Source organism: Neomonachus schauinslandi, chromosome 11 (genome assembly GCF_002201575.2).
Source record: "Neomonachus schauinslandi chromosome 11, ASM220157v2, whole genome shotgun sequence".
In the NCBI taxonomy this organism is placed as follows: Eukaryota; Metazoa; Chordata; class Mammalia; order Carnivora; family Phocidae; genus Neomonachus; species Neomonachus schauinslandi.
Window position 1 is genome coordinate 11582981 of NC_058413.1, and position 12803 is coordinate 11595783.

The 12803-nt window shown below is 41.8% G+C and overlaps 2 protein-coding genes across 2 annotated transcripts; both read right to left on the reverse strand.

Moving 5' to 3' along the window:
* Positions 1-1298: 1298 nt before the first annotated feature.
* LOC110575856 (olfactory receptor 4D9) lies at positions 1299-2234 on the reverse strand. Its single transcript, XM_021684878.1, has one exon. The coding sequence runs from the start codon at positions 2232-2234 to the stop codon at positions 1299-1301; it is 936 nt and encodes a 311-aa protein (XP_021540553.1).
* A 9154-nt stretch (positions 2235-11388) lies between these two features.
* LOC110575855 (olfactory receptor 4D11) lies at positions 11389-12324 on the reverse strand. The gene has a single exon (XM_021684877.1). It carries the CDS (start codon positions 12322-12324, stop codon positions 11389-11391), a length of 936 nt encoding a protein of 311 aa, XP_021540552.1.
* Between the last annotated feature and the right edge of the window lie 479 nt (positions 12325-12803).

Below are 12803 nucleotides of genomic sequence, written 5' to 3' on the forward strand. Positions count from 1 at the left end.
AGATCCCAGCAAAACATCAGTTGGATTGTTAGGTAAGCCTTCTCCTAGTATCCTTCTCATCCCTTTCATTACAAAGACTAGCAAATTCCCAGATTCAATGATTAAGCCTTCATGCTTTTTATGACCTTTCATGCTTTCTTTACCTTTTAATGGATTGAGTGGAAAGTGTTAAAAAGTTGTGGGGTCCCTATGTGCAGAAACAATAAGGAATTTGGGCCTGACTCATCTGTGATTGGGATAATCCTACTACACAATGAGGAGTCAGTTTCTTCACCAGGCGAGTGCTTAGCATCTCTATTTGCTTAAGCCTTGCACAGATCCAGGTGAGCTGTCCACAGCCTTTACCCATCACTGTTATTTCTTTTTTTTTTTTAAAGATTTTATTTATTTATTCATGACAGACAGAGAGAGAGAGAGAGAGAGACAGAGGGAGAAGCAGGCTCCCGAGGAGCAGGGAGCCCCATGCGGGACTCGATCCCAGGACCCTGAGATCATGACCTGAGCCGAAGGCAGACGCTTAACCATCTGAGCCACCCAGGTGCCCAATCACTGTTATTTCTTGATGAATGCTCCCACTCACAGCATTACCTCCTTCTGTCTAGGAGGAAACCATGGCTTTGAAGTGATCTGAGGATCCTCTCTTCCCAACAGAAATCATAGATTTGCATTGCTTAAGGGACCACAAATGGAGTTCTGCTTTCCTGACTTTCCTTGTAAATGTCAATTAGTGGTATTCACTACATGAGTACACTACTTCATGGCTACATTGAGCTCACTGTTGCACAAACGTGGCATATTCTTACACCAGTCTCTCCATTTGTAATACTGATTTCTTTTCTTGGGTTGTGTTTCTCTGTCTCTTCCCCTTGAAAAGGTCTACTCACTGTAAAATGCCTTTTGAAACTCTCAGGTAAAGTGCCTACAATATTTCCACAGCACTTTGCTCATATCTTCATTAGAGCATTTTGGAGTGTGGCTCTAGGAAAGTGACTATATTTAATCTTTTTGCAGCAGTCTGAATCCTAGCACTGTCAAGCACATACTGTGTGTTCTGTAAAATATTTGCCGAATGAATAATTAAAAGTGAGTAATGGAAGTGATGAATGAGCTTCACCTTAAAGCAGTGTCACCTAGAGGTCCTTAGCACATACTGTACTACAGAACCAACGTCTTTGAGGACTCCATGATATCCATAGATGCCCCTTTGTTTTTGGCATTAAAGTGATGTCTTCCCATTTTGAGAAAGTGAAGTTTAATGTCTATATTTACCTTTGGGAGCTATCTCATTCTTACAGAATTTAAATCCTTTCTGAATACCCTAGTCGTTTCTTTAGTCTCCTCATGGCTGACTTCATTTCCTGATTCCTCAGGGTGTAAATCATTGGATTGAGCAAAGGGGAAATGACAGTGAAGGTGACAGAAATGGCTTTATCTGTGGGGAGGGCGGTGAAGGGCCGGGCATAGACATAGATGCAGGGCACAAAGTGCAGGGTCACCACAGTGATGTGTGAGGTGCAGGTGGAGATGGCTTTCCTCCTGCCCTCCCCAGCATGAGACCTCAGCATCGCCAGGATGACTGTATAAGATATGAGGAGAAAGAAGAAAATAAACCAACTGACCAATCCATTATTGGATATCATCAGGAGCTCCAGAGTGAAGGCATCAGTGCAGGCAAGTTTGAGGACCTGCGGGACATCACAGTAGAAAGTGTCAAGAACATTTGGTCCACAGAAGGGGAGGGGCAGCAACAGGGAAACCTGCACAATGGAGTGGACAAAGCCCCCCACCCAGGAGGCCAACACCAGGCTAGTACATCGTCTCTTACTCATGATAGTCATATAGTGAAGGGGTCTTGAGATAGCTACATAGCGATCAAAGGCCATCACAGAGAGAGAAAAAACATCTGCTCCTCCCAGAAGGTGGAAGAAGAACATTTGAGTGACACAGCCATTGAAGGAGATGGTTTTTCTCTTTGATAGAAGATCCACCAGGACCTTGGGAGCAGTGATGGAGGAAAAGCAGATGTCCAAGACTGAGAGATTGCGGAGCAGGAAGTACATGGGGGTATGAAGGTGAGCCTCACAGGTCACAGTGACCATGATGAGGAGGTTTCCCAGCAGAGTTGTCATATACACTATAAACAAGAAGACAAACAAGACCCAACTCAGCTCTTGAGACTGGGTAATACCCAGGAAAATAAATTCTTTCACTCTGGTATAATTTTCCTGATCCATTGGGTCACAGATCCTTTTCAAGTATATGTTTGGAAGAAATAAAGCAGTTAAAGAATGTGTTATAAAATCTTCTGTTGTCTTTTCTGTCTCTCGACTCTCGGTGTTTGCCTTGGGAGGAAGCTCTTTTCCTATGCATGTGCTGTGCCTGCAATTCAGCATGCCACCAGTAGGTGGAAGATAATCCGGGCTTTTACTCCGTCATCCAAGCAGATAGGTTCTATCACTGCGGTCACTGAAATACAGGTGACAGGTCTGTGAAGTTATTCAGTTGTCCTTTTACTATACAATCTGACACTTAAAATAATAAATAATAAGCATGAATTCAACTACATGAAGAATTTTGTTCACAAACTACATCATCACAAGAATTAAAAGATAACCCACAAATGGGATGAGGTATTTACAATATGTATATCTGAAAAAATATTCCTGTCTAGAATATATAAAAAAGTCTACAAATCAGGAACAAAAAAGATGACAACTGGATCAGAAAATGGCAAAGATATGAACCAAAACTGCACAAACGAGAATATCCAAGTGCCAGTTCAACTTTGTTAGTTATCAGGGAAATGCAAATTAAAATGACAGGAAGAAACTAGTACATACACACCAACATGGCCAAATTGAAAATACCAAGTGCTGGTGAAGATGCGGAACAACTGGAATGCTCATACACTGCAGAAGGGCATGTGAGATTGGCAGAGCCTCTTTACTGTCAGGTTATATCTGCTCATGCTGTATATGTATCGCAGAGGATGGAGATACATACATAAGAACATCCATTCCACTCCTAGGAAATCTGTACACCTGTCACATGCACCACAAGACATATCCTACAATGTTCATAGCAGTGCTATTTGTAATTGCTTCAAATTGGAGAAAGACACAAATGCCCATCAACAGCAGGAAAGACAAATAGTGTTAAATCCACCCAGTACATCAGTGGGAATGATCTACACTATGTTTAATAGTATAAATGAACCTCATTGTGTTTATAACATGGAGCCAGATAATCCAGGCACAAAGGAGCGTACACTCTCTTATTTTGTTCATAAAAAGGATAAGAAGATACAAAACTAAAGGAAACACGAAGGAGGTTTCTGAGGTGCTGATGATGTTGTTTCTTGATCAGGGTGATTGTTACAAAGGCGTATCAGCGTGTGTGAAAATTCACCAGGCCATACACTCATGGGCATTTTCTGTATGTATGTATATTATACTTCCATAAAATGTAAAACATAGTGAACATGTGGTGATTGTACCATTTTATTTTATTTTTTTTTTAAGATTTTATTTATTTATTTGACAGAGAGAGAGAGAGCACAAGTAGGCAGAGTGGCAGGCAGATGGAGAGGGAGAAGCAGGCTCTCCACTGGGCAGGGACCCGGATGTGGGGCTCGATCCCAAGACCCCAGGATCATGACCTGAGCCGAAGGCAGCCGCTCAATGGACTGAGACACCCAGGCACCCCTGATTGTAACATTTTAATCTCATGCCTAAAGAATGAATTTCACTGAGGGGCGCCTGGGTAACTCAGTCGTTAAGCATCTGCCTTCAGCTCAGGTCATGATCCCGGGGTCCTGGAATCGAGCCCCGCCGCATCGGGCTCCCTGCTCCGCGGGAAGCCTGCTTCTCCCTCTCCCACTCCCCCTGCTTGTGTTCCCTCTCTCGCTGTCTCTCTCTCTGTCAAATAAATAAATAAAATCTTTTAAAAAAAAATGAATTTCATTGAAAATGACACTAAATGGACTACGCACTTTCCTAATGGTTACTTTTAGAGTTTTGTAGTTGTAGCCTTTACCGGCTACAACCTGAGGGTTGCCTTCTTATTTTTCTCCCACTTAGGGACTTTAGGTCCTCCCAAATCCTAGTATTACGCAGGCTGCCCTGTAGTTCTTTCTCTGATTCTAGTTTTAATTTCTGCATTTCTTCTTCATTTTGCTCTTCTAATCCTAGGGGGAAAAAAATCCTTAACTGACCACAGTTCCCCATGTAGTACTCTCCTTTTTGCTCCCACAGAAACATAAGAGCTCCCTCCCCATTCCATTATCATTTGTTCCGATTCAGCTCAGTCTCCCTGTCTTGGGGGTTTAGTAACGACATGGAGTGACAAGAATAAATGTTCAGAATAATGACTGCAGGAGACTTCAGGTCTCCAGGATGCCAGAATTAAGAATTCCCCTTACTATACTCACCATGGCTAGAAGGTGGAGAAATCATTTCAGAAGGAGTCTGATCAGTCTGGACTGCAGAAACATATTTTAATGGATGACAGCAATCCACTCTAGAATCTTTCTTTTGGATACTGGAATAATAAGTTAATAGGTTTCAAATCTTTTGCTCTGGACACTACTGCAATAAACCTAAGAGCTTTCTGTGCCTCCTGTCCTCTCCCTCCCTCCCTTCTTTCTCTCTCCTGTTTTTCTTTACCATATCCATTTTCTTTATTTTCTTCCTTATATACCATGTCCATGACTGTATTAGGATTCTCCTAATCTATACATATATACATATAATATGTATAGTCGGTTAAGCGTCTGCCTTTGGCTCAGGTCATGATCCTAGGGTCCTGGAATCGAGTCCCGCACCAGGCTCCCTGCTCAGCAGGGAGTCTGCTTCTCCCTCTCCCCTCTGCCTTTTGCTCCCCTTGCTTGTGCTCTCTCTCTCCTTCTCTGTAAAATAAATAAAATCTTTAAAAAATTAAAAAAATATATAATATGTACATATAATGCACCTATATGTGCCTACATATATATACATAAAAGGAGAATTATTATGAGGAATTGGCTCACACTATTATGGAGGCTGAGAAGTCCCACGACCTGCTGTCTGTAAGCTGCAGACCCAGGAAAGCTATTGGTATGATTCAGTGCTAGTCTGATGGCCTGAAAACCAGGGATGCATTGGTATAAATGGTGAGATGAGATGTTCTGACTCAGGCAGTGAGGCAGGAGAAAGGGGGTGAATTTCTCCTTCCTCCACCTTTTGTCAAACTATTCAGGTCCCCAAAGGATTGGAGGATATCCACCTTAAATGGGAAGGGCAATTCATCTGCTCTACCAAGTCCACTGATTCAAAAACTAATCTCATCTGGAAACACTCTCACAGATACACCCAGAAATAATGTTTAATCTGGGCACCCTGTGGCCAGTCAAGCTGACATATAAAATTAACCATTATGATGACAGTCAGGTGATTTTTTTTTGAAAGAGAGAGAGTGCACGCGCCAGTGATGGGGGGAGGGGCAGAGGGAGAGGAAGAGGGAGAATCTTAAGCAGGCTCCATGACCAGTGGGGAGACGGACTTGGGGCTCGATCTCATGACTCTGAGATCATGACCTGAGCTGAAATCAAGAGTCAGATGCTTAATCAACTGAGTCACCCAGGTGCCCCTGAGATGATCTTTTTGAGAGAAAGCTAACTCAAATATCTGTCCTTTCTTTAAGAAGTTTACAGTGAAAACAGTAAGAGCGTTGTAGCTTGTGCAATTAGTGGAAAGAAAAGTGAGGAGCTACAAAATCATGGGGGATGTACACAAAAACCAGTCCCATTTGGGCACATAATGTTTGTAAACCCTGTCTACGAGCCCAGATGAATAGTATCATCCCACATGTGCATTTGGGATACACATGGGTGGATCATCTGGAACACTTATGCAATTTTGGTTTTACCACTTCTTAGCTGGTATGACCTTTGGCAAGTTACTTACTAACAGTACCAAACTCATGATAAATATATAAGATTCATAGGGCATGGCTTAGAGTTATTTCTTAGCCTGCACCATTATAATTTATCTGCAACATGATGATAATAAGACCTACCTCATATGCAGGATCCTTCTAAGAAGGAGGTGAGATTATATACCTGTTTTGGAAGCAGCTGAGGAAGCTGATTCTGCCAGCCAGCTGCCCCGTGTCACTAGCCTCAGGTGAGAGCTTCTTCCTTACACAAGCCAGGTCCATCTGTGGGGGCTTGTCTGAGAGTGGCTCATCTTGCTATTGGTTCAAAGCCCTCTTCCCAACATTTTGGGGTAAATTTAAAATGCAGTCTCTCCTTTACTAATATTTTTATTTTTTGCTTAGGGATTTGAGCTAAGACTATGTTCAAAAAAATTCAGAATATTGTATTACATATCTGCTTAAAAACACCAATACATTTATTTTTGTATGCAGTTGTAAATATAGGTATTCATATAAAAAAACAACCCTCAATTGGAAAGGTAATCATCTGGGTATCAGGCTCTGCGGGCAGGGAAGGGTGGTGGGGGTGGTGGGGGTCCATGCAACTCTCAAGATGTCAGCATTATGGAAATGTGAGCAGAATAATGGAGCTCTACTCTGCTTATTTTTTGCAATAAAGATGTTATTTATTTATTTGACAGAGAGAGAGTGAGTACAAGCAGGGGGAGAGGCAGAGGCAGAGGGAGAAGCAGGCTTTCCGCTGAGCGGGGAGCCTGATGTGGGACTCGATCCCAGGACCCTGAGATCATGACCTGAGCCAAAGGCAGATGCTTAACCGACTGAGCCACCCAGGCACCCCTAGTTTTTGCTTGCTTTCAGTGAACATTTATAGAGTGATTCTTAGGTGCTATACCAACCGCTTCATTTTATCGCTTCCCAAACCTATTGTACCTACGTGAAATAGATATTATCTTGATTTCGCAAATGAGGACCCCGAGGCACAGAAACATTAAGTAACTTGCTCAGTGTCTCACGGCTGGTAGAACCATGTCTCAGATCCGTCTTATTGCAGACTGACACTCTTAACTACTGCAACTATACCTCTCCCCAGTGGTGATCAGCCCTTCCCAGAAAATGCTGCAAAGAAAAAAATAATCTTTCCAAATCAGGTGAAAGTAGTATGTGGGTGTTAGGAGACTACACACCCTCTCCTATGAGAGGATATCAGAGTGACTGGGAGAGAAAAAAAGCAGTTTGGAAGAGCAGACTTTGCAGTCTTCAGAGGTACCTTCACCAAGAGCCTGCATCAACGGCATGCAGAGCTCCCGTGCAAGGTGCAGAAATGAGATCTGAGTAGCATCACCTTAAATATAAACTCCTCTTGGAAATAATGGATCTGGTGGGTTCCAATGGATGCTGTCTTTTTACAAAGAGTGGGAAGAATACTTTGAGAGTATTAGATTATGCATATTGCATTGAAACACATGCATAATACAGAGTGGGGGGTTGGACAAAGAAATACAATCTTATGTGTCTTTGCAAGGTCAAGATACAGAGCACAAGAATTTCTTAGGAGTCACCTCAAAGGAGACCATCCTTAGGAAACAAGCTTGTCAAACATGTTGGACAGAGCCTGCAGCCAGAGGGTTACCCTCGTACCCCAGCTTCCCACTGGGCAAATGCTGCCCCATTCTATACATGGAGTTAAATCATGTCACAGTTTTCTTTTTCCCAATATTGAAAAACCTCTACTCTTAATTGAATCCCTAAAAGTTTCAGGAGCATGATTCATATTCATTAGCACATGAGGGCATAGATAAGCTAGCCATCAAAACACTTTACTCAAAGCCCCCAAACTTCCATTCCCAGCCAAGAAACATAGACTGAATTCAGGAATTGTTGTCTTGGTGCTGTTTTTCTGCGGCAGTCACCCTCCTGAGAACTGGGATATTAGCACCTTCTCAACTACCTTCAACACTTTGAACCTCAACATCCCAAGTAGAATATATCACATCCCTGAAGCCAACTCACCTTCTTCTTGTATTCTGTAAGCCCCACTTCCCCTTTTCCTAAGAGTGAAAAAACACCACTTTTATTTGCTTCATTAGAATTTTGGTTTCAACAGGAGCATCCTATAGACTTGTAGTACTTCTGAAAAATCAACACTGACAGCTTTTCAGTTTCAGAAGTTCATGCATACCAACACTAACTGACTTCAGTCTCCAAGTGGGAAATTGATCCTCTTATGATGCTCCAACTGCACCTTAGAAGAAGTAGGTTCTGGGGAAATTCAATGTTTAATGGAAAGCCTACCTCAAGGTTAGTGATTTTGTTATTTTCTTCCTTCAGATGGGAAAAGGCAGCCTCAGGGAATCACATCCTACTGACTCTTCATCTTTGCCTTACAGTGTCTCAGCCCCTTCGATTAGTCCCTCAGCCACAAGCCCAATATAGGAATGAGCAAAGAGAATATTGTCAGTTACGAACAAGAAAGCTAAGTGGCCAATTCAGTGGAGTTCCTGTGGGAGTCATTAAAATGTCACCAAGCCCTTCCCCTCTCTCTCCCTCATCTCTTCTCTGCCCCCATCTCACACATAATGCAGAGGTCCCAGTGCACATTCAGGACATACCCTTTTCTCTGGAAGAAGCATATGAGACAGTGCATTATCCTCTTTGGCTCAAGAAGACAGCATTGTGTTCAATCACACCAAGGACTGTGCAGTCTTCCTCCTGACCAAAATCAATTTGCTTGCAATCAGCTGGGAAATGAAACTTAAGTAAAAGAGTACCAGTGGAAAAATTAAAGCCCTGTGGCTACTGTTAGGGCAGCTTTCAGAGACTGGACAGTGTAGATTTATCTGTGCAGTTTCTGTTTAATACAATATGTACATTGTCCCTATACAATTACTTTATTTTTTATTTTATTTTTTAAAAGCGATTTTATTTTTAAGTAATCTCTACACCCAACGTGGGGCTCAAACTCACAAGGCCAAGATCAAGAGTCACATGCTCTGCCAACTGAGACAGCCAGGCGCACCCCCCCGCACCTCATGCATGATCTTTAATCTACTACATGTCCGAGATCCATAGTTCACTTAAAACCTAGGGAGGTAGCACAGTGACAGCTCATCAGTTTAATTACTTCAGCATTATTTTATGTTATTTGGTTTGTGGGTACCCAGAGATGTTTATCACTAATGTGTTTTATTCCGGGAACAATGCAAGAAAGGGTAATTTGAGAGCTATATGTATGCCCAGAGTTTGTTAAATTTTCTATGGTTCTCAGCAGCAGAACTTAAAAAATAATAAAAACTGATTTAAATGGAAAAAATGCAGTCGAAGTTGTGATTTGATGTCATCCAGATAAATGATGTATGTTTGTGTAATCAGATGCTATTGCCTTCCCTTTCCTCTGAATTATCGATCAGGTTATGTTGTACATTTTGAATGGTTTGAAGAGGTGTCAGGAGCAATGGTGTGGCAGAGATTTCTGGGTTCTTGCCCTTTGTGATTATGCTTCTGCAATACAATGATTCAGACTCCATATATCTTTGGTGCTATCCAATTCTGACATAGCAATAACAATCTGATTTGAATGAGTGATCAGAGATACGAAGGAAAGGAAAGGACACATTTGCATGAAATGGACTATAAAATGGCTCGTGGTATGCATCTTTTATAGGCAGTTTCATAAAGAAAAGCCTAAAGACTGTTGAGAGCAAAGCTACCTGAGTAATGTAGCAGGACTCTATGAATGGTGACTTGACAAGTATGAATTATTCTTAGAATTTTCATGCTAGAAGAGGTAGATTAATATTGTAAAAAGTTAGAATTGATTGATCAAAGTGACAGGAAATGGCAAACAATTGAGCCAGTTTGTTAATGAATGCTTATGGGGCCAGCCCAGATCCGATGACAGCTATAACTAAAGTCTGTCCTCAACACTAATCACCCTTTGGCTAACTCTCCTTGGGCTCTTTTCTATCCTACTGACTCTGACTTTTTGGTCTGGTCCCTTATCTCACTCTCAAAGCTAGGGTTTATCTTTGACTCATTATCTTCTTTTGATCTGAGACTCTCCTGCATTGTAACTTATCAGCTGCAGGGTGTCTCTTTAAGTTGTATAAATAGCAAGCAACCTCATGACAGGAAGCTAGAAGTTTTAAGATGATAGATGCTTTGAATTCAATGTACATTCCTTTGCTTTTTATCCCATCAGGGTTTTTTCCCCCTCATAATGAGGTATGGGCCGTAAAAGAGAAGAGTGTAACAGGCTAGGGGGATTGAATGTGTGTTAGGCAGAGCAGTAAGGGTGACATTGAGAATGACATTTGCCTTGCACTGAACATTTACTATCTGCTGGGCATTGTATGTTTCACACATACCATCTCCTTTTAACCTTACCAGTGACTCCATGAGATGCATAGTATAAGTATCTTTGTATAGTGAACTATAACCTGTGGAGAGACAAAATAATTTGCTCAAGATCACACAGCTGATGGATAACAGAGATGGGATTTGGATCCAGGTCACAGTGCTTTACTTTTTACTTTACTTCTTCACGAGGCTTTCTCAGATAAAACACTAGCCTGTACCACCTCTTCCCAAACACCAACAGATTGAAAAACAGACTGATTAGAATTTTACCTTCTTTAACACCTCCTCTCTGGTGGGAATAATGTAAATCCTCAATGGTGAAGCTAATCTGAGACTGGAAAATCGGTTCTTCAAATAATAAAAATGGGTTGCTCTTCATTTACGATCCCTGAGGTTCTGCCTTTGTCTAAATTTATCTTGAGAATGTGAATCTGGCACGTCTGGTTCTACATGAGATAAATCCTTTTAGGACATATGCGGAAATCTTCCTAAGATTCTTCATTACTGATAGGAATCGGGGAGGACAACCATTATGTACTGTTGAGGTTCTCAAAAGGTCATGAGCCCATATGGAGTTTAACTGGGCTGAGAAAATTTCTTAATCTGTGATAGGCCATATGTACCCATTATGTGTACTACAGAAGCACTGATCATGAGATCTTTTCTAGAACAGGATTGTAGTTTGGTATAGACAGTTCTGGTAATGTAGCACATTACATTCATATGGAGGAAGAACAATAGATTAGGTGTCTGAAGACCTATCTCTGCAATTTACTTGATATAAAATCTTGAGGAAATCACTCCTATCTAGGCTTCTATTAACTTACCTCTTGAAAAAGGATTCGATCAATCTCTTTACCTGCCATATAGTTCTCCTCAAATAGAAATACATCAATCAGTGCAATCCTATAATACTAGTTACTTCATGCTCACCAGAAGCTTGAGTTATTAGTAACCTATTAACTTAAATAGGAAAATAAATTGTTATCTAGTAAGTATAGTTGGTTTATTGACAATATATTCAAGTATATAAATATGACACTATAGAAAAAATAATGGAAGGAGTTCTTGGTGATGAAGAGGTTGGAGATTCTTACACTATTCCATCACAAAAGGCATGAGTCTTCTCCTCAGTCTCCTCATGGCTGACTTCATCTCCTGGTTCCTCAGGGTGTAGATCAAAGGGTTCAACAGTGGGGATATGACAGTGAAGATGACAGAAATGGCTTTATCTGTGGGGAGGGCAGTGAAGGGCCGGGCATAGACACAGATGCAGGGCACAAAGTGCAGAGTCACCACAGTGATGTGTGAGGTGCAGGTGGAGATGGCTTTCCTCCTACCCTCCCCAGCGTGAGACCTCAGCATCATTAAGATGACTGTGTAGGACGCAAGCAGGAAAATAAACCACAGGGTACTGACTAAGCCATTGTTGGAAATCATCAGGAGCTCAAGTGCAAAGGTGTCTGTACAGGCGAGTTTGAGGACCTGTGGGACATCGCAGTAGAAAGTGTCAAGAACATTGGGTCCACAGAAGGGGAGGGGCAGCAACAGGGAAATCTGCACGATGGAGTGGACGAAGCCCCCCACCCAGGAGGCCACAATGAGGGCAGTGCATCGCCCCCTACTCATGATGGTCATGTAGTGCAGGGGCTTGGAGATGGCCATGTAGCGATCAAAGGCCATGACAGAGAGAGAAAAAATGTCTGCCCCACCGAGAAGGTGGAAGAAGAACATTTGAGTGATGCAACCATTGAAGGAGATGGTCTTTATCTTTGACAGAAGGTCCACGAGAACCTTGGGAGCAGTGATGGAGGAGAAGCAGATGTCAAGCACAGCTAGATTGCGGAGCAGGAAGTACATGGGGGTGTGAAGGCGGGACTCACAGGTCACAGTGACCATGATAAGGAGGTTTCCCAGAAGAGTTATCATGTACACCAAACACAAAGAAAGAAATAAGACCAAGCTCAGGTCTTGGGACTGAGTAAGTCCCAGAAATATAAATTCTTTTACCCTTGTGCTATTTCCCAACTCCATTGAATCATGTTTCCTCTTCTTTGTGTAGCTTGGGAAAAATGAAAAATATTATTTCAGGAAGTGTTCACTGTCCCTTAATATATCAGACAGAGTCAGGTATTAGGTCTGAGAACTAGTGAGCTGCTATTACCACATAAAAAGCTGTTCTGAGGTTATTGCTAATGTGTAGAAAATGACATCTGATTAACACAAGCATGCATCTAATTATTCTTCTGTAAATTATAAATATTTTAGATGTGGCATAAAAATAATGTTCTATGAATAGAAGTTCTAAGCATTCAAGATAAACAGGTGGATGTTAAATATTCAGAAAGGGACTATTTGGGCACGAGGGATATAAAAATGGGGTCAGTTTGATGTATGGGTAAGGCAATGTGTCTGGCTGGTTTCTTTTCCAGATTGCATGCTCCATTTAAATGGTCTAAGAACCTGTATCTGCAAAATGGTTCCCTTTGGACTGAACTCCACAGAAACACTCT

Bases quoted from the DNA above. Each gene is read 5' to 3' on its own strand.
- LOC110575856 (XM_021684878.1), bottom strand. From the start codon at position 2,234: ATGGATCAGGAAAATTATACCAGAGTGAAAGAATTTATTTTCCTGGGT.
- LOC110575855 (XM_021684877.1), bottom strand. From the start codon at position 12,324: ATGGAGTTGGGAAATAGCACAAGGGTAAAAGAATTTATATTTCTGGGA.